The sequence below is a fragment of the Brassica napus genome, chromosome C4, assembly GCF_020379485.1.
Source record: "Brassica napus cultivar Da-Ae chromosome C4, Da-Ae, whole genome shotgun sequence".
Taxonomy (NCBI): domain Eukaryota; kingdom Viridiplantae; phylum Streptophyta; class Magnoliopsida; order Brassicales; family Brassicaceae; genus Brassica; species Brassica napus.
Genome location: NC_063447.1, coordinates 18,515,630 through 18,540,152, shown reverse-complemented (window position 1 = coordinate 18,540,152; position 24,523 = coordinate 18,515,630). Strand labels below are relative to the sequence as shown.

Genomic DNA, 24,523 nt, shown 5'->3' with positions numbered 1-24,523 from the left:
TTCAACAACCAATTATCCTTCCAAAAACTTACTCGACGACCATCACCAAGAACCCAAGCCAAAATCGGGACAACAACTTCACGCAGCCCCAATATCTAACTTCTCCATGTTGGTGACCAAGTTCTTTTAACGCTTAACCAAGATAAATCATCCAACTCGCCAACTCGAATTTTTTTCCGCAGAATCTTAACCCATAGGCCATCCTGTGTGTTCAGCAACCTCCAGCCTAGCTTTGCTAGTAGAGCAATATTCATTTCTTTAGCTAACCTTATCCTCAACCCATCTTCACTTTTCGGTTTACAGATTTTTCCCCAAGAGACCAGATGCTGTTTCCTGTTTCCCTCACTGCTCCCCCAAATAAACGACCGAGCAATTTTATCAAGTTGATCCAAAGTAGATATCGGCAGAGCGATGGTACTCATCGTATGTACTGGAATCGATGCGAGAACAGACTTTGTAAGCGTGATCCTCCATGCCAAGCTCAAGAATCTCCTTTTCCATCCCGCAAGTTTAGACGACACTCTCTCAATTACTTCTCCAAACGTCTCTTTATTAATTCTTTTTTGCAACACCCGCATGCCCAAGTACTTTCCCAACTCTTTTGTTCCTCTGATTCCACTCTCAGTACTTATGAAATTCGCTAAGTCCCGATGAACATTTGCAGAGAAGAAAATCAAAGATTTCTCAAGATTTACTTTCTGCCCAGAAGCTCCACAAAATCTCTCTAGCACCTTCCTAATCACCCGAATTTGCGAGATTGAGGCCTCAGCAAACAAGATCAGATCATCCGCAAAACAAATATGGGATAAAGCTGGTCCACCCCGAGATAGACTGATTGGTTTCCACTCCTTCTTGGCCACAGAAAGATCAATTTGATGGCACAAGCGCTCCATGCATAATACAAATAAGTATGGTGACAAAGGATCGCCCTGCCGAAGTCCACGTTGAGGTGTAAAAGCTTCTGTCCTCTCTCCATTCCACAATAGACTCATTCCCAGGCTTGTCACGCACTGCATGATCCATTGAATCCATATCCCGGGTAGTTTTGCTGCGTAAAGAGTATCCTCTAGGAAATCCCACCTGATTCGGTCATATGCTTTCTCGAGATCCAACTTGAGCAGCATCCAACCTCTGCGTCCTTTCTTTTTCCTCATTGAGTGAACCGCTTCCTGGACCACAACAATATTTTCTGTACTAAGCCGGCCTGGGATGAAGCTGGCTTGCGCTGGACCAATAAGCTTGGGCATAAGTTTCTTCAATCTCAACAACATCGCTTTAGTTATTATCTTGAACAAGACATTACATAAACTGATTGGTCGGAATTGCATGATTCTTTCTGGCTTGAGGACCTTCGGTATTAAGACCAGCATTGCATCATTCATACCCGTAGTAAGAACACCTGATTCAAAGAACTCAAGCCCACACCGAGTTACTGAATCCCCCACTACTTCCCATGAATCTTGGTAAAAGACCGGTTGAAACCCATCTGGTCCTGGAGCTTTAAACTTCCCCATGTATCGCATCGAAATCTCAACATCCACTGCAGAGAGCGGTTTATTGAGTATCTCCTTCTCACCCCTCGTAAGTTCAGTGAAGCCTTCTTGAGGAAGTTTTTCTGTATCCAAATTGATATCTTCCGTTGAGTACAGGCGATTATAATAAGCTACGGCCAGCTTTTCTAACTCCTCTGACTGATCTACCCAGCGCCCCTCATCATCCTTCAGCATTTCAATTATGTTCCTCTTCCTCTGAACAATTGTATTCGTATGATAGTAATTCGTATTCCTATCACCAAACACTATCCACTTCTCACGTGATTTTTTGTACCAGAGCATCTCCTCTTGTTCTAGAACCACATCAAACTCCTTCTGTAAGCCAACTTCCCTTAACAACAAATCATCAGTTGGGTTCCTCTCTAGCTCCTCCGGAATTCCCTTGATGTCACTGATTAGTTTTCCTTTCCGTTGCTTTACATCCCCAAATATCTTCTTATTCCATTTTTGAGCTTTGCTTTCAACGCCACAAGCGCCTCAGGCGTACGCATCTCCCCATTCCAAGATGCCGCAAGTAACTCCTTAAAACCTTCATGTTTTAGCCATGCCGCCTCAAATCGAAAAGGTCTCCTCTTGGGGTTACCTCTCTGTTCAGGCTCTAGTTGCACATAGACTGGTGTGTAGTCTGATGCTAGAAAGGGAAGATGAGAAACTACTGCCTCCTGCCATCTTACTCGTGTCTGAGCACTACACAAGACTCTGTCCAAACGTTTAGCCACAAAGTTCCGGGTATCTTTCCCTCTTCTCCATGTGAAAGTGTTACCTCTAAAACCCATATCCACCAAAGCTAGCTCATTTATCCATTCTCCAAAAGCTAGAGAGTCCGGTGAAAGTCTACCATTGCCCCCTGAACTCTCATCCAAACGTAGTATAGTATTAAAATCTCCACCTACCAATACTGGTTCATCAATATTCTCAATTACCCACTTCAAGTCTCCCCATAACCCACTCCTACGACTCACTGTAGGCGCAGCATAGACAGCTATGAGGTGAATTACCTCACTCCCAATCTCAACACGTGCATGAATAAACTGTTCTGACGATTCCAAGATCGTTAGAGCTCCAGCATGATTCCTCCACAACAACCAAATACCACCACTCTGACCAACGGCGTCCACCCGAAAAGAGTTATCAAAGCCTAGACTCTGACATATTTTCATCGCTTTATCCCCTCCCTCATGGGTCTCAAATAACGCAAGAAAATCAGTATCGAACTTCTTCAAAATGTATCGAATAGAACGTCGGAAATTGGGTTTATTTTCCCCCCGGCAATTCCAAAAAATGCAATTCATCATCTTTATTACGATAAGGTCTAATTGGATTACCGGGGAACCCTGTCATGCGAGGTCCAAAATCCTTTTGTCCCCCTGCGCTTCCATCTGCGCCTCCGTCTCCCTTTGTTCCATCTCACTAATGGTACTATCCATCGGATTCTCCAACTCTTCATCTCTTAGTTGCAATGGCTTTACCGTAACTCTGGGTTCCGCCACACTCTCCCTGAAGGCACCCCCAGCTCTCCCTGCCTCCAAACTTTCCACTCGCAGTCGTTTCCCCGACTCCGATAGACTGACTTCCCCTTTAGTGGGCCCAAACACCAAACCTCTAGCGGGTTTATTGTTTAAATTTTTGGGCCTTCCTCGTGCTCCTTCTACTACTTTCTTCCCAACCCATTTCTCCTTGTTCACCATTTTCGAATCCTTTCTTATATTCACCTTCCCTCCAAAGATTAGAGTCTCTTTCCCTTGCGAAATTTCCTTGTTCTCATTTCTTTTGATGTTCATAATCTGATTCTCCTTGTTCTCCTCGCCAGACACAATCTCTTTTCTTGATTCACTTCGATCTGTATCCAGCTCTAAACTACCAAATTTGTTGGATATCGCAATGTTTGCGATTCCCTCGGTCCGCGGGATCTCTTGGACATTCCTGTCTGTCTCCCCGCCGGCTTCCGCAGTCCTGCCGTTCACCAGTCGAGGCAGTATCTGCGTCCCTCTTCTTGAGCTCCTCACCGGAGTAAAACCATTCTCCTGCACTATTGGTTCTTGTCTAGTGGGTGATCGCGTAGCTGACTGTGCCTCCGTCTGTATAGCTACTTCAGCCAATATTTCCGTAATTGTTCTTGGGCATCCATCAACCAAGTGTCCATAAATTCCGCACTTTGAACAGATCTCAGCTAACCCTTCGTAAGCTACAAAGTATCTCTCTCCATTAATTAGGACTGTCCCTTTCAACGGCTTTGCAAGATTAACTTCTACACAAACTCTCGCAAACCTTGCTCTTTCAAACTTCAATGTGGTCAAGTCAACACGAACTTATTTACCCAAACCCTTGGCAATACCCATGAGGATCGATCGATGGTAAAAGTTCACTGGAATATTTGTCAACCTGATCCAAACCGGCGTCGTAACGATGTCATCTCTTAACGGATCGAACTCCGGCGACCAAGCTCTCACCATGAGATAACTGCCAAAAGCCCTCCATGGACCCCCTGTCAGTGCCGCCAAATATTCATCCTCCTTCTCGAAACGAACCATAAAAAATTGTCTGGGTAGGTCCATTACATACATTCCTCCTTTAGGGTTCCATAACCTCTTAGCTTCTTGCTCAAGGCAGAGATCGGGACGTTCCTTCCCAAAACCCTAACAATCATACACTGCTTCCACATCCCATTCATCGCTTCTAAAACTTCCGGCTCAATCGTAATCGATGGTTCTCCATCCTCTCCATTCGGAAACTCCACTCGTAGCCTCTCAGATACAAACACATCATCAATCAAACTCTCTGGAACCGGCATACCTCCTCCGTTCGTACCCACCCCTTTGGATGCATACGAGGCCGCCGCATCCGGTGGATCCCCTGGTGGTCTCGCTCTCTCTCCCACATCCATCATGGTTGCATCACGATCTCCCGACTCCGAACCCCTGCCCTCACCAATCGCCAAAACCCTAATCGTCATATCCCGCCGTTCGTTATTTCTCCTCACCAATCGCCAAAACCCTAATCGTCATATCCCACAGTTGTGTGATTTACAAACACATAATATGTACAACCAGAAAAAAAATTTCTAAGGTCAGTGATATTTGGAGGAGAATCCAAATAATTTATACAAAAAGAGAAAATTTATTTTATTAAGAACATTTAAATGATTTTGCAAAAGTTTGGAGAGAACTCGTAGACTTAGACATTTACTAGGTTTGACCTACAACTTGTACCAAACTTAGGTATTTATAGTACAAGAAATCTAAAGAATATTACGAGGTATATTATTTAGTTATTTCTTAGACATAGTTATTACACCGGAGATTCTTACAAGTAATTATTACAATTAAGAAACTTTAGTAATCACTTATTTATTAAAATCTTTATTTGTTGTAAATCATGAAATAATAATACAGACAACTATATGTATTTGGCTCAGCTGAATATGCTTGGTATGTGAAGAAGATCACGTAAATTAGAGAATAAAGACTTGTATCTCTTAATATTCTTATTACGAAGTGATCATTTATATAAGGAGATAAGTTGGTGAAACCAAAGCGACATAATAGAAAAAGACAAGACAAAAGGATAAACATTATCCTTGTATTGGATAATCATTTACTCCCTCCGTTTTACAAAGAGTGTCACTTAGACACTTTTCACACATATTAAGAAACTCATTAAAATGCATTTATGTTTTCATTAATATCACATATCTAACCAATAGTATTTTAGATAAATCGATTTATTTATAAAATCAATGCATTTTGCAATTAATTTTGAGCTGAAAGGTTGTATAAATTGCATTGGTATTGTAGAACGACACTCTTTGTGAAACAAGAAAAATGAGCTAAAGTGACACTTAATATGAAACAGATGGAGTGTAATCTAACATTATTATGTTTTTGATTTGTTGTTTATTTGTCTTTGTTTCCCCTGTTTTCAAAAGAGAAGAGAGACCCACACTATCCACTGTCAGATTCCATTTTTGCTTCTTCAATGTCAGAAAGTGCTTATGTCACATAGATCTGATAGCCTGGGATGTCTCTTTTTATTGTGTACTTCTTCCTATCAACTCTGTAACCGGATGGTCCAGATTGGAGTCTAGCCACGAGTATTGGTCATGTAAACCTAAAAGTATTTGTCGTAACTCATCGCAGAACTCTGGTGGATATACATCTTTGGTATGCCAATGTGATGTACATGAACAAAATAGTCTTCGTTCAATTTCTCATTCGTACATGCCATTTAAGACTGCCATTCCACTTGCCATTGCATGAAAGTTCGTTGCACTGAAAGCATTATCATCTTTGTAGTTTGTTTGGATGCGTGCTTCAAATCTTTTTACACGAGTGAGCACATACTCTTGTTATTCTTTTAGTGTAATGATTGTGAAGGTGGCAAAATTTGATATTTTTCTTGTTTGTGTCTGAATATTCTCTTGCCACCACGTCACAAAGACAAGGAAAAAATAGTACACTGTCGTAAATTCTCCCTAAGAATAGTGGACATAGCTTTCTCGTCACAGGTCACGCAAATGTCGCATTCCGATACCATATATGTGTTTTCGGAATGTTGTAGTCGGAAGAGCTTCTTTGAACAAGTCAGTCGGATTCTCGCATGACCGTACATATTCAATGTCCAGTTCCCGTATGCACGAGAAAAATCTTGGAGGAATATGCTTTGTTCTATCGTTCTTGATATAACCTTCATTGAGTTGACCAACACAAGCCGAATTGTCTTCAAATATTTTTGTCGGCTCTTTCTCGTTGACTATTCCGGTTGATTCTTGTATATTGTGACTCATTGACCGAAGCCACACACATTCTCGACATGCTTCGTGAAGCGCAATAGTTTATGTATGATTCGAAGATGTCGCAACCAGAGTTTGTTTCTGGGACCGCCAAGAGATCGCGGTTCCACCAATCGTAAAAACATAGCCGGTTTGTGATCGAGCTTTATGAGGATCCGATAAGTATCATGCATCTGCAAAACCAACCATACCAAACTCGGGGTTTCTATAATAAATCAACCCTAAATCAACTGTACCTTGGAGAGAACGAATATGTTCTCAACGCCATTCTAATTTCCATGAATCGGAAATAAGCAGGATCTTTTAAACATCTCTTTCAACATCGAGAGATCAATTTACCATTGGAGTACTCAAAGGAGTCGCTTTATTCATACCAAAGCGTTTCAATAACCTTTTCGTATGATTTGATTGATGCACAATTATTCTTTCTCGAAGATGCTCTATCTGGAGCCCAAGACAAAACTTTGTCTTTCCGAGATCTTTCATTTCGAACTCCTCTTTCATATGAGTTCGAGCATCATCAACCTCCTTTTGAGTTCCAATTATGTTCAGGTCATCTACATATACATCAATTATCACAAAGCCAGATGACGAGTTCTTTATAATCCGTATAGTGATCGTTGTAACTGACCGAACAAATCTCCCTGGATTTTTCTTTCAATGCCCCTGGCATTTTCAATCCCTCAGGGAGTTTCATATATATATATATATATATATATATATATATCGTTATCTAACGATCCATACAAACATGCAGCCAAAACGTCCATGAGATGCATTTCAAGATTTTTAGATGTTGTTAGGCTCATCAAAAGTTTAAAGGTAATTGCATCCATTACCAGGGAATACATTTCCTCAAAATCAATTCCCGGTCTCTGAGAAAAACCTTGGGCAACTAATCGGGTTTTATATCGTGTTACTTCATTCTTTTCATTTACTTTTCTCACGAATACCCACTTATACCCAACATAATTTATATTCTTAGGCGTTATGACTATAGGTCCAAAGACATTTCTTTTATTTATGGAGAATAATTCAATTTGAATGACCTTCTGCCACTCCTCCCAATCATGGATCGAGATCACCATTTTCATGATCAATATATTTGGACACAGAAAAGGAGAACATTCCATCAATATCTTTTATCTTATTCCTGATCCATAACTTTTTATCTCGGGCATAGCTGAAGGAAATCTTATACGTTTATGTTCCTTTTTCGTCATCTGGATCATCTTTATTTATGCCTCCTTTCAGACATTTTTCAATAACAGGTTCTTCTGGAACCTTTCCATTTATGTCTTCTTTCAGACATCTTTCAATATCAGGTTCTTCCCAAACCTTTCTGCTTTGCTCAACAAATTTCTTTTTCTTTCGGGGATTTTTTTTCTTCTTTAGAACCCGCAGGCCTCCCCCTCTTTAACTGAACCCCAGGTTCATTCATTTTGTTACCATCACTTCGTTCTTTAGGAACATCAACCCTTGATGAAACATTATCAGCGGGGATTTCGTCACACCTTTCGTATCTATGAACGCGTCTGGTAACTGGTTTGCCAAATTATGCAAACGCACAATTTTTTTTTTGAACTTCCAGCTCTCCCGTTGATCATAGGGGGATCAAGGTGTAATAACGACGATGTACACCATGTAATCTCTTTAGGAATTTCTCTAATTCCTCCCCCTAACGCTAGAATTCATCCTCAATAAGATGGAAATCGGTAAACCGTGCCATAAACATATCACCAGTTACCGGTTCAAGATACCTTATAAACGGTTTGATCTAACTCTCCCAGAGTTTTATACGTTCTCGAGAATATCATTAATTCTCCAGGGACTACTAAATATTAAGATGCAACTCAAGTCTTTTATGTCCTACCAGACATGTCAATATATTGCATCTATTTTCAATTTTCTCCAGTGACCTTGGAACAAGCCGTTTTTCATATCTCAAAGTCATCTTTCTTTTCATTCTCTGGAGAAATATATACCTTGGACTTTTGGTCCAAACATTTCTCGTTTTTCTAATGACCTTTATATCAAATTGATTGCCTCATTCACTCTTTGGCTAATAACTCTACCCTCATACATAGAGGTAGATTCATGATCCTCATTTATATAGCGCTTTTTCATTTATTGTCGACAATCTATTTTCTCTTTGGTTCCATCTTTTTGCCCGTACTGATATGGTTAATCGAGATCTCTTTATCATCAATGATTTACTCTGGTACCTGACTATTATATTAATCATATCAACGGTCTCATCATGAGATTCAGCCTCTATTCATATATTTGCTCCTTTTCGAGGATTCTTTGGAACCACAGTGGTCTATCACGTCTCTAGCGTGCCATAGACTCATATATCATTCTTTTGGACACTTCTTATTGGAGGAGCATTTTCAGCTGGAATATGAGATTTCATTATTTCATAAATGGATTATCCTACTTTTCATCGTAATCCATTTCATATATCTCATTCCATCAGCTTATCATATGCTTCTAGCAAACTTGCGAGCATATTTCTAATTATCCATATACTTATCCCTCTGGATTGTATATGTCTTTATTACATGCACAACTGCATGTTTACATCCGATCATGGGGATCATCTTACTTGAATTTACTTTATCAACTTCTTTTTCAAGTGCGAACATAGTTTCTCAATGTTCCACTTACTAGGATTCTTTAATTCTCCCCCTTGAGATGATAACACTCCATGTCTAAAATCTCGAACTGAATCCCACTCTAGAACCAATAACATATTCAGTTTTCCCATTTTGGGGTGGATTATGTTTCAAATCCTTTAGAGAGATCTTAATTTGGGGTCTGCTTAAAGAAATCACATATAGTGAACTTGTTTGATGATTCATCACCCATGATGGTTTCCTTTATTTTCTTGACATGCTATATGTGAAAAACTTCTGGTTTTTCAACATTTCACAATAATATCGATAACATTATTGGAGATGGCTATATATGATTAAACTTCTGCTTTACCACTCATTTATAATTTTTCCATCTTTTTCTTATGCATGTCTTTTCATCAAAAGCTCTTCTAGAGCCAATAATATGTTTATATTACTAGATACTATACTTATTTATTTTGAGAGAGGAAAGATATTTGTTACCTTTAGTATTCATGTACGATGACCCAATATCTGCCAGGTATATTTTCCTCCATCCTGAATCTCAAAATCTTATTCAAGAAGATAATTCTCATATCACATCGATATTTTATTTTTATTTTCTGGAACAACCAGAAAATCTGAATCATCAAGATGAGTATTCAAGCCATGAAAAGATGGTCCGGGCTCATAAGAGATGAAGTTTATTTCACTTCTTTTCTCTTTTTGTTTTTGATTCTCGATATCGGCTAAATATTTGGGAATACGATACCCAAAATTCTTTCTTGCCGCATCTGTAGTAAACCTTTTCTGTTTACGTTTTATCATCCGACCACTTTCATTTTTCGTGGAAGTTCTAATTATTTCACATGGATGGAATCTTCTTTCTCGTCCTCTTCCACGGCCACGATAACAGTTTCTACCGCATCCATATCCTCGTCCTTTTCTAGTAAGACCGACTTGATGGTTTAGTATCATGATTTCATCTTTTTTTCATTTTTCACGGAGGATTTACATCAACTCCGATCCTTTCTTTCAAGGATTCAATTATCAAAGATTTTCTAAATCTTTTCTCATGATACACCTCATTTTATAAACCATCATCAAAGTGATGTAAAATATCATGGCTTTTCCTTTTCTCATCCGATATAGTTTTCAACTTATCGATGATTTCTCAAAGCTCATTTTCTCTCAGGTGCATTTTTGTACCCACTGCCCAAATCATATAAAAGGGCATTTGCTTCGAGCTTTGTCGAATTTGACATGATAACCGTACTTATAAAACAATAATATAAAATATAAAGATTGAAATTTAAATGTATAATTTAAAAGCATAAATTAACTGCAGAAATTTAAAGAACATAAATAAAATTGGAGGCTTAGCCTACCACATGATCCGGGAGTCATAGACTACCATATTGGTCAGTTTTATCAAGGTTTGAGGAGAAAGAGTCTACCATATTAACTTTTTCCTTTTATTCAAGGTCCGAGGAGACTTAATCTACCATTTTTGATATTTTCTTTCATTTACGGAGGTAAAGCCTACCACGTGTTTCTCTAATCGTGAAGGCATAGCCTACCATAACGATCAGTCGGAGAAGGCAGCGCCTATCATTCTGAAAAAGAAACCGAAAAAGAAACGGAGAATTCCTAGTCTACCAATCCGAAACAATAATAAAATTTAAATAAATTAAGCATGTTGAAACACATAAATTTAAACATTACCTCGACTGGTCTAAGAGCTTTCGGATTGATAAGCCTCAGTTGGTTAAAACCTCGTGCTGATAACGTGTTGTAAATCATCAAATAATAATACAGACAACTGTATGTATTTGGCTCAGCTGAATATGTTTGGTATATGAAGAAGATCACGTAAGTTAGAGAATAAAGACTTGTCTCTCTTTCTTAATATTCTTATTACAAATGATCGTGAAGTGATCATTTATAGGGAGGTAAGTCGGTGAAACCAAACCGACATAATAGAAAAAGAAAAAACAAAAGGATAAACATTATCCTTGTATTGGATAATCATCTATTATCTAACATTATTGTGTTTTTGATTTGTTGCTTATTTGTCTTTGTTTCCCCTGTTTTCAAAAGAGAAGGGAGACCCACACTATCCACTGTCAGATTCCATGTCTGCTTCTTCACTGTCAGAAAGTGCTTATGTCACATAGATCTGATAGCCTGGGATGTCTCTTTTGATTGTGTACTTCTTCCTATCAACTCTGTAACCGGATGGTCCATATTGGAGTCTAGCCACGAGTATTGGTCATGTAAGTTTAAAAGTATTTGTCGTAACTCATCGCAGAACTCTGGTGGATATACGTCTTTGGTATGCCAATGTGATGTACATGAACAAAATAGTCTTCGGTCAATTTTTCATTCGTCCATGCCATTTAAGACTGCCATTCCACTTGCCATTGCATGAAAGTTCGTTGCACTGAAAGCATTATCATCTTTGTAGTTTGTTTGGATGCGTGCTTCAAATCTTTTTACACGAGTGAGCACATACTCTTGTTATTCTTGTAGTGTAATGATTGTGAAGGTGGCCAAATTTGATATTTTTCTTGTTTGTGTCCGAATATTCTCTTGCCACCACGTCTCAACATGGAATAACGTAAGCCATGTATGAAGCAACATGTAATGTGGCTTTCTTATTGTTAGGATGCATTTGTCCAAGTACTGGAGTACCTGCACTTGCCAATAAGTATTTCAATAGTATAGAGGTTTGGTAACTACCATAGTAGAAGATAAGCTTCCAAAGGAAAATTTCCATGATGAATTGGATTCATCTCTATTGTTGTGAGATAAGGATGAATTGGGTGGTATATATGGTAGCCCTAGGAGTGGTCCTTAGTCTACCCCGTATTTGTGGATGTAGAGTCTTAGGAGGCCATGGAGTGTACGTTTTGACTCTTTTGTAGATAAGAACATTGTCTAGTATTTTTTCTTTCATCCCTTGGGGTAAACATTATGATCATGGATCTTAAAGACTTATGTGATAGATTATCCGGACTGAGTGTATATATCATTGAGATGATTGTTGATATTTGTCGCTAAATTCTTGATAGGAAATCCGGGAGGAAATTGTCTTTCCCTTTGATATGCTTAACATCAAACTTCTATTGGAAGAACCAGTTTGCCAACCTAAGCAATTGGACCTACAATGAACCTTTTGTTTGAACTAAAACATCTTCGTGAATGAAGACATATCCATTTATTGATATATCATGGTTTATGGTTTTTGACCATGGTATAAGTCTGGTTTTAGAGTTTTTATATGATGTTTCGAGTTTGTTTAAAAGTATTTACAGGTCTAGGTGAATTTTGGAATATTTTGGAGATTATTGAGCTATTTGGAGCATTGAAAGAAGTGATGCTTAAAAGACCAAGTTAGAGTCGATAATTGGAGATGGTGTTGATCGAAAATCACCTTTGTGTCGGTCGGCACCCATGGAGATCAAACAAACCGATGTCCTTTAATGATGTTTCAAGAAATTGTATCAGTGTCAAGAAGTTTCCAATAATTGCACAAAAGCCTGGCCGAGTTTTACTTATATTATGTTTTCTTAAGCCATTTTTAGGAACACTTAATTTAGTTTTAGAGAGATTTGGAAAGACAAGTGAGAACTCATTCAAAGTCTTCTTTGAACTCCGGTTTAATTTCTATCTATGCAATTTATTCAGTTTTTATTATGTTTTCTACGATAATGTAAGAGTATCCTCGTTATATTTAGGGACTTTTAGGATTGTAAAGGTTTTCTATTGATAGAATTGCTAGGATTATCTATTGATTTTTTCATCAGGACTGTTGTTAATGCTAGTTTCTAGAGTAATTAACTAGAATCCAGATTATAATATTTTAGGTGGAAACAATAGTGTTATTGATTACCTGAATTAAATCATGCATGAGCTAAATACCTATTCGCAAAGAGATTTGGGCTAGGAATTTAGTAAACAAATCGTATATAGAATTAAAGTTTGTATTAGTTTATGAATTCACAGAGAAATCTGAAATTCTAAAATCTAGACAGATAGTTTCTGCAGCTACAACTGATTAACTTTATCATTGTGATTCAGAGTTCTAGAATCGTTCATAATGAACCCTTAACATCTATTGATTGCGTTCTGAATGTCTGTTTGATTTTACTGGTAGTTCTGAATTTGTAGGGTAATTCAGATATTATATTTCATTCAAAATTCAATAAATATAATTTCACTTTTCCAAGTGAAACTGTTTGTTAATTCTGATAGAAAATCAAGTCAAAGTTCTCGAGAACCTCAGATTGAACTCCAAGAACAGAGCCGCAGATGCATCACCAGAACCGGCCAGTTCCTTGGGAAATAGTTATTAGGTTTCTTCAAGGGGATGATAATGGTAAAAAAGTGGTTAATAATAAACAAGCTTATTGAAAATAAATAAATAAATAAATAATTAAGCTTATTGAAGCCATACATTAGTGAGTGCGTTTAGTTTACTCACTAGCTTATGATGGTTTCTTTGAATGCACAGAGAACTTGATTTGTGATGTGGAATTCTATTTCTTTTAACAAGCATTCTTAATTCTCGGTTTATAATGTACAAGGAATGAAGATAGAAAAATGCATTGTTGGACCGAAACAATCATGTAATATTTTCTAATCAAACTAAACACAAATGTAAAGAAAACCAAGGAATATTTGATCATTGAAATTACAAACGTATGTTTCATATATAGGACAGTGAGCATCCCAAATAGCCAACTACTAAATCTCAATCGAAATTTAAATAAGAATACTAGATTCAAGACAAAGACACTGATGCAGTTAGTGAGTAATTGCTTGGGTTGAGTACAAGGGAGACATTATTGTTGTGAGGAAGTGTCGGAGGCATCGGTAGCAGTTGTGAAAAAAATTCTAAAGCAAGGGGACGAGTTGTTCTAAATTGTACAACCATCATCTCTAGTGTCTTTGAGTTTTTCAGCACCAATTCCAAGAACGAAGCCAAGAGTTTGGATACTGCATTCTCACAACGCACCATCGAACCGATTCCCACTGAGGTAGGGAAGTTCTGCATATATTCTGATCTCCAGCATTGATCCAGATTCAAACCTCGTAGACTCAAATAGTGGCCATCAAGACCGTAATCCTGTATAGAACACAGAAAAATTATCCCAGAGAAAACGAAATATCAGTCCTATATAGATTAGCCCATTAAAAAAGTAAATGGCATGGTGCTTGCAATGGTCCTACTCAGTTAGTATTAGTTTGCATGATCTTATTAACATACAAGAAAATGAAAAGAGGTTTCTAGTAAATACATCTATGCTGCCGCTGCACGTTGCCTTTGCTATTAGCTTCTTCAGCACAGGTGAATTTTGTAGTAACCTTGTTATACCCGGAATAGCAGATCGAACAAACATTGTTTCAACAATCAAAGTTTGGACGTTGAACGTTGGGAAAAGAATACCACGTACCTCGGCCAGAGATAGAATCTAGCAATACGATGATAAAATTCAGACATGATCAAAAATATAAATCTCTACAGAATTAAAAAAAAAACCATAATACGAACTGTATTTTGTTACAAATTAGTTAACAAGTTGATGTTTTCAACGTGTGCGATGGTGCGCTTAGATATGCATTTGGGTTTTTAGGTTTATAAATAATAAAACCTTAATACGTCAAACAAACAGTTTTAGCCCTTAAATAGACAATACAATAATGAAACACACATAATACCTGAAGAAGGGTACTCCCAAAAGTAAGCCGCTCTACATTTTGCAACTGTTCTAGCATCTTTAGCACCATGATTTGAACAAAATCAGCCACCGGGAGAAATTTTTTATGGATGCTAATTTCAAGACTAGCTTCGGTCACAGAGGAGACATCAACTAAAGTACATAGTTCCTTGGAGATTGTCAATTTCAAGTAATGTATCTGCGGCCCTATAATCTTAACATATGAACTCTGAAAACTCGACTTAATCTCAAATCTCTCAGTGATTTACCCAGATCAAGACGCCGAGGTAAACACGACAGTAAATCAATTCCAAGGTTTCAAGAGTTGGACAGCCAGAGAGAATATTAGCAATGGGTTCACCATAAGAGAAACTGCATGAATGCAGTGTCAACTTTCTTAGGGATATCCAAGACACTTTTGTGCATATCACAATCAAAGCAAGACTCACAGAGAGTTGCTCCAAGTAGGCACTAAGAAAGAAGAAATCTGGACATCTATAATTAAGGAAGGACACAGAGAGTTTATTCACGCTGCGGGACATAGCCAACTTGATCCAGCTATTAATCTCGCCTGAAGTGACATAATAGGCGTTAGCAAGACGAAAACTCGTGATTTTCAGGGCCCTGTAAGATTTTAGGGTTTGGGTTATCACACGAGCCGTCGTTTCCACGCCATGAAAGGAGAGACAAGGTGTCTCGCACCAAACATGCCTCCATCGTCTCGACAAGATGGAAGTTTGTACGGCGAGAATAGTGGGAATAAAGGAGAAAATATGGTGGAGGATCTCATCCGGCATAGAGCTGATGAAATCTCCACTCTCCTCTATTGATGAAGTCTCTCCTTTCAGCATATCCTAGTAATAGTATTCGTTTTCTATTAGGGTATGACTATTGACTAAGGGAATGAAAAGGAACATTCAATTCCTTATGGTTCCCATAAAAATACACCATTCATAAGGAATTAATTTTCATTTCTATTCCTTATCATTCCTTTTTTTAAGAGAATAACAAAAGGTTCGACTGGTGACCATTCTGAAAATAAGAGGAACGAATAGGAAAGGAACGTAGAGGAATAAAATTGCAGGAATGAAAGGAAATGGTTGTTCCTTCTCAAATTTAAGAAGGAACAATTTTGTTCTTTATTTCTCTACAAAAAAAAGAATGGTAGGGAATGAGAAGGAAAAACTATTCATTGTGAATGGTGATTTTTTTCAGGAACATTAAGGAATGGATAATTCTTCTCCGTTCCTTGGTCACCATTCATAAAATTATTCCTCATTATTTTTGAGGAAGAACAATCATTCCCACCCCTGTACGGAACTACGCTAGGCGCTAGTCGGGGATAACCCCGGGCCTAGCAAGTTACCGAAAAATCAGGGAGTACTCGAGTATTACGTGGAGATATTTTTCGTACCAAACCCACCATTTACGAATCAAAAAGAGACTGTTTAAAATTATATATAAAAAATTATATAATTATGTCTAAGAATTTGTATCATCATGTTTAAAATTAGCTAAATATATTATAAATATATTAAATTGTATTTAAAACTAGGTACCAAAAGTTTTAAATACAATTTAATATATTTATAATATATTTAGCTAATTTTAAACATGATGATACAAATTCTTAAACATAATTATATAATTTTTTATATATAATTTTAAACAGTCTCTCTTTGATTCGTAAATGGTGGGTTTGGTACGAAAAATATCCCTAAATGTAGTATGTATGTGTTTGTTTTGGGTTTGATAGCTAATTATAATTATTTAATAATGAATAATTACTCAAAAACTGTCAATAATGAGTAAAAAGTAATCAACCGTGTTTTAACTTACACGGACGAAGAAAAAAAAACTTACGCGGTCAACGCGGGATTAGGCGGTCAACGCGGGATTAGGCGAAAATTAGACGGCCAACGCGGAAATTAGGCGGTCTTATGCAGGTCAACGCCTAGCTACACCGATTTGGGCATAATCGCCACGGTCAACCTCCGAACAGCGTCTAGACGGCTAGGCGGCCGCGTTTTCAAACAGGGATTCCCACTCATTCCTTTTATTTTATTCCTCTTCGTTCTTTTTTTTTATTTGTTCCTAGTGTTCCTCAAATGGTCACCAGTCACATCCTAAATCTTCCAAATTAATCGATGATGATTCCACTCTCCCTACCTTGACTCCGATCTCCTAAACACAATCTCCCTAAGCACAGCTAAAACACAGCAAAACAAATCAATTTATTATTCAATATATTTTTTTATAAAATACACTTCCTATCGAAAAAAAAGAAGAAAATTTGCCAAAACAAAATAAAAAATAGCATGGTTGTTCCTTTGGTATAATATCATCCTTAAATTATATTTTTAGTATAATTTAAAAATGAAAAGTTTAGTTTTTTTTATTCAAAATTTTAGTAAAACTAAAAATTTTACAGAAGTTTTAATTTTTTTATAAAAATAAACTTTGTAAAATTTTTTTTATAAAGTTTATTTAATGTTTTAAATTAAAACATTTTATAAAGTTTTATTTATATTTTTCTAAAATTTAAAAAGTTTATTTTTATTAAAGTTTTATTAAAAACATTTTACAAAGTTTTATTTTTATTAAAAACATGTTACAAAGTGTTATTTTAATTTTGTACATACGTTTTAAAAACGTTAAAATTAAATAGTCAAGAAAAATTTATTAAAAAGTTTAATAAAAAGGGAAAAAGCGTTTTTGAAGAAAAAGTTTAATAAAAAGGAAAAGTGCATACACGTTTTAGGGAAGTTAGAATATTACAACTATTTTTTTTGATATTTTTGACAAGTTAAATCGACCAATACATGAAGTTAGAATATTACAAATATTTTTAGAATATTTTCTTAACCGAAAATTCCATAATTTTCTCCTAAATCAGGTTTTCTTATCCGTACAAGCCATTTTGTACACTGCGTAGAACCAAGACAAAAATTTCATAAGCAGATTATACTTCATGTAGACGTATGAGTATTGTCTAGATTTCGCATTCCGAAAATCTTATAATATCTCATAAAAGTAGAAACTGCATTCTGAGAAAAAGTAACTAATTTTACAATTAGTAGAATTCACATTTCATATATTTAGAAGTTTAATTAAAAGTAGACTGTTCGTTCTAAAAAAAATAGATGAACTTATTTAATCTGGAATTCAATTTCTACGAACTCATTTTCCGTAGAAGACGAAATCTATTTTTAGTAGAACATAAATTAAAATTTAATTTATCAAGTTTTTCAATAAAAAATGTCAGTTTGTGTATATGAGTGTGTTATCAATTGTCTCTTATTTTTATAAGTTTTTTTTATTCATAAAACTATTTATTTCATTAAGTTTTAGAAAGAGAAAAGGTAAAAAAGAGAAAAAATTAACAAAACTTTTTTTATACCAAAAGGACAACCATGCTATTTTTTTTTGTTCCGTTTTGGTAATTTTTCAAAAAAAAAAAAAACTCCCAACCATTTAGGAAAACTAGATATAAATTTTCTAAACTATATTTTAAACATAAATTAAAATCTCTATTTTACTAATTTTATTCTAATAACTGACTGGATTTTAAAGAAAAACTAAGGGAGTGATGGGTAAAGGCCGTAGAAGTCGTGGATAACCTTTCTAATTTCTAAAGCTTTTTTTGAAGTAATCTTGCTTTTATTATTAAAACTGAATCTAAAACCAAGACATTATAAAAGGAAGTACTTTAGATTTAGAAAGCACTTCCTGTAGAGTTTTTATTTAGTGCTCTGAAAAAAATTCTACAGCACAATAAATTAAAACCAAAGCTAAAAATATAAAAACCTAAATCTTAGAGCAAAAAACAGAAATCCACAGAACCAATCAAACCCTAAATGAGCTACTATATACCTAAATTTTTTAATATTCATTTTTGCTTCATCTAATTTCTATACCTAAATTTTAAAATATTAATGTAAATTTTTTTAATAAAAATTGTTGAATTAGATTTAAAATTTAAATCTGTATTTCAATGACAATTAATGTATTAAAAACAAATTTGTTTCATCTTTTTATTTATCGGGTTTAAATTTTGATAAAAATCTCCTCTCTAATAATAATCAAATTATCATTAGCTAGTTTGGATTTGAAATCAAACATTTATTGTAATTACGAATTGAAAATAATCACAATAGCGTCAAAAGAATCAGAATCTTTGACAAAAAACTAAACCAAAATAAAATATCTCTAAACCATTTGCTTAAAGATTTTATTAACCCAAATGGTTTAGTTTTGTTTGGTTTTAAACCAAACCAAACGACAAAACCGAATTATTTTTTAATTAGATTAACTAAATATACTAATAATATTAATATTTAAGATAATTAATCATTTAACGTAAACAACTTTTATATATTTTACTTATAATGAATACAAGATACACAAGTAAAAATAAAACATGAATTAGAATCTCATACATTAACATCAAAACAAAAAAAATTACTTATGATATTTGTATTAAGTTTCAAAATAATAATATAAAATTACTGGCTTACATCTTCTACATTTTATTTTGATGTTTGGTTTTACGTTTAAATATGAAGAAAATAATGATTTCATGTCAAATGATAATTTATTTATGTTTTTATAAATGATATTTTGTAACCGAACTTGAACACAACTGAAAAGTTAACTAGATTAAACTGAATAGACATAAACACAAACAAAAAGAAAAACAAATCAAACCAAACACAAACCAAATTAAATGCAAACCAAGCCAAACTAATTTGAGTTGACTTTGATTAAAGTTTTCTTAGATCCAAATATATCGAACCAAACCTAAACTGAACCCAAATTTAAACCGAAATATCCACCCCTATTAGAATCATGCACAGATCTTAAAAACTCTCAAAAATCTTAGAAACACCTAAAATAATAATAACTGATAAAGATTTTATATCATCAACAATTTAGAATTTTGAACTCTGACAAAGAACAAAAATAATAAATTAGATTTATTTTTGTATTCTTGTACACAAACAAATCAACCAAAACATATAACATACGATGCATCATTAGATTCAAAGAAAAACTGTTATTTGTTTTGCATACCAAGGCCTATTATTGAATATTAAAATTCAAAATCATGTCCCAAAATAACATAATATAAAATTAAATGTCATTTATTCTAACATTTCAATATCTTAACTTTAATCTTATAATAATATTTAACCAGATCAATATATTTCTAATAAGAACCAAAGAATCTAGTTTCCTCTTCAAAGGAATACATATTGCTAGAAGAAACTTATTATTTTTACTAAAAAATAGTGTATGTATAATGAATTAATAAAAGAAAGAAAGAGAAAATTATTTTTAAAATAAATGGTATAGATATCAATTTGAAATGAAAGAAGGAAAGAAAGAAAAAAATTTGAAGATAAATTTTGATGGTTATGATAAGAATGAAGAATAGTGAAGAGATTATTGTGTGGATTCATATCCAATTTATTGGTGCTTGTTAAATAAGTAAATAGACTTAGACCATGATTAACCCGGAGTTTTTATAGTGGGGTTCTTAGACCATGATTAATCCGGGATTCTTAGAATGAGGTTCTTAGCGGAAGTTAAGAAACAGTTTCTTGACTTCCGCTAAGAACCCCGGGTTAATCATGCTCTTAGCGGAAGTTAAGAAACTGTTTCTTAACTTCCGCTAAGAACTTCATCTTAAAAACCCCGGGTTAATCATGCTCTTAGGTTAGGTAAAATAACTTTTCTCGCTTTTTCTTTTAAAGGAAATAATCTAATAAATAAATTGAAATAGGAGGGGACGAATTAGAATTTTGTTGACCCTTGTGGTCCATTCTAGAATCTGTTCCTATTGTTTTCTATTGGTCGAGGTATAGAGTGTGGAATCGTCATCGAATAATATGGAAAACCTAGAAAACGAAAAATGATGTTAATAGATTAGAAAACTAGCTAGAGAGAAAACTGTTATAAAAAGAACAGAGAGAACCCTAATCCACAATTTTGACAAACATTGTTTATTATGGCGGCTAGCGGAGAAAGAAACCGTAGCCAAAGAAAACTGAAACCAGAGACTTCATCAACAGGGGACAATGAAGACTTCATTAGCTATTTGCCAGATGAGATCCTCCACCATATTATCTCCTTTAATCCCACCAAACTCGCAGCAAAAACTTCCGTCTTGTCCAGAAGATGGAGGCATGTATGGTGCGAGACACCTTTGTCTCTCCTTTCTTGGCGTGGAAGCAAAGGTTCCAGGGATAAACCAAACCATGGTATCCTACAGGGCTCTGAAACTCACTAGTTTTCGTCTTGATATCGCATATCCTGTCAGTGCACGCCAGATCAAGTTCGCTATGTCCCGCAGCAAAGCAGCCCCGGGACCGGGACCGGGACCGGGACCGGAAACTGGGATGGGAGCGGGGACGAGAAACATCAAACTTAAAATTTGTAGATACGGTTACGGCATAGAAACGACAACCATATTATAAGAAAACATAAAAATATCCATAAGTCAAAATGTTAAAATCTGAAACATAAGTTTTAACAGCAAACACACTTAATCAAAATACTAGACATCAACAGAAACAATAGCAAACACACTTGATAAAAATACTAGACAGCAACAGAAACACCAACAAACACACTTGATCAAAATGCTAAACAACAACAGAATAAGCTAATCATCTAGTAGCTCATTTTCGAAATCCGGTTCATCTAGTGAAAGGTCAGCAAACTCCAAGAATCCTACATCTTCCATAGAATCAAATCCATCTCCACCAACGTCCCACGTCTTGGTCTTTTCAGCTTCATATTGATCAGAATTCCTTGATAGAAGTCTTAGGTTGTTGTGGATGAAAACCAAGTCTTGAGCGCGACTAGGATTTAACCTGTTCCATCTTAATGAATGAATGAATGAGTAAGTACTCCAATTACGCTCAGCACATGAAGATGAACTAGGCTGTCCAAGTAACTTAAAAGCCAAAGTTTGGATTAGAGGAGTTTGAGCACCAAAGTTAGTCCACCAACTTTTGGGATCCATAGTAGTCATCATTGAAATGGATGTTAAATCTTCAAAAGGACCACTCTTCATCGAGAACAATGCATACTCCTGCATAACTTTCATGTGATCCTCATTGCTTGGAAACAATCTTCGAAAGCACTTTATCCTTTCATGTGAAATTTCTGCATCCCTATGTGGACCTTTTCTTGCCAAATCTTCATTCAGCCAATCATCACTATAAAATCTACAAAATACAGAACAGTATATAAACATATATATGTGACACATGAAAAATGAAAAGATAAATCATATATTAAAATCATACCTTGGATTTAAAGAATGAGCTAGACAATGTAGGGGAGTGTTATTCTTTGTCCAGCGAGCCACCAAAATTTCATAAACAACATTGTAGAAGGGACTGAATTCAGACATTGAACGCTTTTCTCTCTTGTAAATCTCAGCTTTCACCTTCTCGATCATAGAATCCCACATCTCATATACCAAGTGAAGACATGGTTTGTCGGTGTCACAAAATCTAATCATCTCATATATAGATCTTGTGAAATCTATAATATAAGATACCTTTTCCCACCAGTCATCATCTACAATCTTCTCTTTAACAAAGCTTGCTTTCCCAATGTCATCATCTCTGTAAGTAGACCATTCTTCACTTATAACCATGGCTTGAAGACCCCTTTTGATAAGCTTCAATCTCTTAAGCATCACAATGATTGAGGCAAACCGTGTATCAGCAACCTTAAGTAATCTCAGCGGACAGAACTTACCAAAAATTGCTAGTCTCATGATGTGGTTCATGATGAAGTTTTTTATTGCAAGGGCATCTCCATGAATTTCAGTAATCCAATTACACTCCTCATATGTTTCTTGATTTGCTTCCACATTCCTTGCTGCACAAATATTTTTCAGAGCGAGATTGAGAGTATGAACAACACATGGTGTCCAATAGATGTGAGGAAACCTCCCTTCAATAAGGTCTCCAGCCGCCTTACAATTTGGAGCATTATCAGTGATGACTTGTACAACATTTTGATCACCCACTTGATGAATAACTTCTTCCAACAATTTAGTAATGAAGAATTTATCTTTTACCTCCCCAAAACAATTCTCAGCCTTGAGAAACATAGGACCACTTCCAGAAGTAGCTAGGAAATTAATCAGAGGTTTTCTTACAGGATCGCTCCAACCATCACTCACAATTGTCACCCCTTTTTCCTTCCATGTCGATTTCAGTGGCACTAACAACTTCTCAACATTGTTCTTCTCTTGCTGCAATAAAGTTGTTCGGAGTTTATTATAACTTGGAGGCACATACCCATCAAGTTTGCTAGCAGCAGCAAACTGATAAGACCGATGATAGCTAGGTTTTCTTACAAGATTGAATGGCACACCTCCTGTAAAAAACATCCTTGCAATTTCTTGATCCAACTGATCTCTAGCTTGAATACCAAATGATGCAACGATTGGTGAAATACAAGATTTCCTCTTCTTAGAAAGAGATTCACACGGTAATGGAACTGCTCTACATCCCGACTCAGATTTCTTCAGCTCAAATTCATTTTCCAACTTCTGCATTTCAAGCTTGTCAGCCATTGTTGCTCTTCTACAGATCGAAATCCCCTGCCCTTTCAGTGCAAGTAAATGCGCTTTGACTCTAGAATATGATCCTTGTCGAATCTCATCACAAAAACTGCACTTAAATCTCCATGTTCCTCCTGTTGCTCCTAGCTTCTCCAGTTTAGTTACATAATTCCATAGTGGTGGTTCTTCTTTTTCACCAGAGCCACTACCACCAATTTCAGTTTGAGAATTCATCTTCTTTATCTACAGGAAATCACATAAAACATATGATACATATAAACTGACAGTCACATCTTTGTATAAAAAACACAGAAACATTGTATATGAATTATTTTCTTGTGAAAATGCTTAAGATAAGATTACAAGAAGAAGGTAAAGAAAATGCTTACGTGTTTTGCTTGTGATATAAACAACAAAGAAACAAGAAGGGAAGAAAAGTGTGTTGTGTTCTGTTGCTGATTATATCACACAGAGAGAGATATGGTCCAGACTTGAGTTTCAAAGAGAAAGTAGAAAGAAGAAGATGGAAGTGCAACAGACTAAACTGAGAGGGGAAGAATAGAAGAGACAAAGACACTATTTTTTTTTTTAATTACAACTTTTTATCTTTTCAAAATTAATAGAATAAACACATTTTTAATTTTTTACACTTCTTACACAAAAATTCAGATGGATACGTCTATTTTCTGCAGAAACTTTTCCGGAACGTCTCGTTCTCTGACCAAGCCCGTACCCGATGAGTCTTGACATCCCGGGTTCACCTCACACACATTGGGGACGTTTCCTAGGCGTACCCGAGACGTCCCCATCCCCCCGACGAACCCGGTACGTGAGACGGCACCAACTTGGAGTACCCGTGCAACCTAGTCCCGCAGCGTGCATAAACTGTCTGTGTCCTTCCATGATTATACTTGTCCAGATTTTTTATTTTTTAGCTCCTCCTTGGAACAACTCTACGTGATATATGCTTTGATTCCCAGATGCACAACAATGTCTTGGGAATCCATAAGAAACTTGACACTGAGGTCATGCAATCTCTCTTATTATGAATCAATTGCTAATATTCTCTCTGGCTGTCCATCCAATTCTTGAAACCTTGGAATTGATTTACTGTCGTAATTTACCTCAGCGTCTTAATCTGAGTAAATCACTGAGCCTGAGGAGATTGGAGATTAAGTGGAGTTTCAAAAGTTCATATCCAGTTGAGATAGTAGCGCCGCATATCCATTATTTGAAATTGACAATGTATG

General features: G+C 35.8%; 3 protein-coding genes and 1 pseudogene across 3 annotated transcripts; all 4 read right to left on the bottom strand.

Moving 5' to 3' along the window:
- Positions 1-1,969: 1,969 nt before the first annotated feature.
- LOC125585857 lies at positions 1,970-2,713 on the bottom strand. The gene has a single exon (XM_048755562.1). The coding sequence runs from the start codon at positions 2,711-2,713 to the stop codon at positions 1,970-1,972; it is 744 nt and encodes a 247-aa protein (XP_048611519.1).
- Positions 2,714-2,890: 177 nt separating this feature from the next.
- LOC111198274 lies at positions 2,891-4,506 on the bottom strand. Its single transcript, XM_048755561.1, has 3 exons — positions 4,116-4,506; positions 3,947-4,038; positions 2,891-3,835 (listed from the first exon to the last, which is right to left on the bottom strand). The coding sequence occupies exons 1-3, from the start codon at positions 4,504-4,506 to the stop codon at positions 2,891-2,893; spliced, it is 1,428 nt and encodes a 475-aa protein (XP_048611518.1).
- A 2,810-nt stretch (positions 4,507-7,316) lies between these two features.
- LOC125585457 lies at positions 7,317-16,028 on the bottom strand (annotated as a pseudogene).
- Positions 16,029-21,350: 5,322 nt separating this feature from the next.
- On the bottom strand, positions 21,351-24,176 carry LOC111205650. The gene is made up of 4 exons (XM_048755560.1): positions 24,096-24,176; positions 22,257-23,516; positions 22,000-22,142; positions 21,351-21,918 (listed from the first exon to the last, which is right to left on the bottom strand). The coding sequence occupies exons 1-4, from the start codon at positions 24,174-24,176 to the stop codon at positions 21,351-21,353; spliced, it is 2,052 nt and encodes a 683-aa protein (XP_048611517.1).
- Positions 24,177-24,523: the final 347 nt, after the last annotated feature.

What these genes read in the sequence shown, in the direction of transcription:
- LOC125585857 (XM_048755562.1), bottom strand. Translation starts at nt 2,713, where the DNA reads ATGAAAATATGTCAGAGTCTAGGCTTTGATAACTCTTTTCGGGTGGAC.
- LOC111198274 (XM_048755561.1), bottom strand. Translation starts at nt 4,506, where the DNA reads ATGACGATTAGGGTTTTGGCGATTGGTGAGGGCAGGGGTTCGGAGTCG. An exon ending in TGGAACCCTAAAGGAGGAAT is followed by an intron (nt 4,039 to 4,115) that starts GTATGTAATGGA and finishes CGGCACTGACAG; the next exon opens with GGGGTCCATGGAGGGCTTTT. An exon ending in ATGACATCGTTACGACGCCG is followed by an intron (nt 3,836 to 3,946) that starts GTTTGGATCAGG and finishes ACCACATTGAAG; the next exon opens with TTTGAAAGAGCAAGGTTTGC.
- LOC111205650 (XM_048755560.1), bottom strand. Translation starts at nt 24,176, where the DNA reads ATGGAAGGACACAGACAGTTTATGCACGCTGCGGGACTAGGTTGCACG. An exon ending in ATGATGACTGGTGGGAAAAG is followed by an intron (nt 22,143 to 22,256) that starts GTATCTTATATT and finishes ATGATCGAGAAG; the next exon opens with GTGAAAGCTGAGATTTACAA. An exon ending in GCTCATTCTTTAAATCCAAG is followed by an intron (nt 21,919 to 21,999) that starts GTATGATTTTAA and finishes TGTATTTTGTAG; the next exon opens with ATTTTATAGTGATGATTGGC.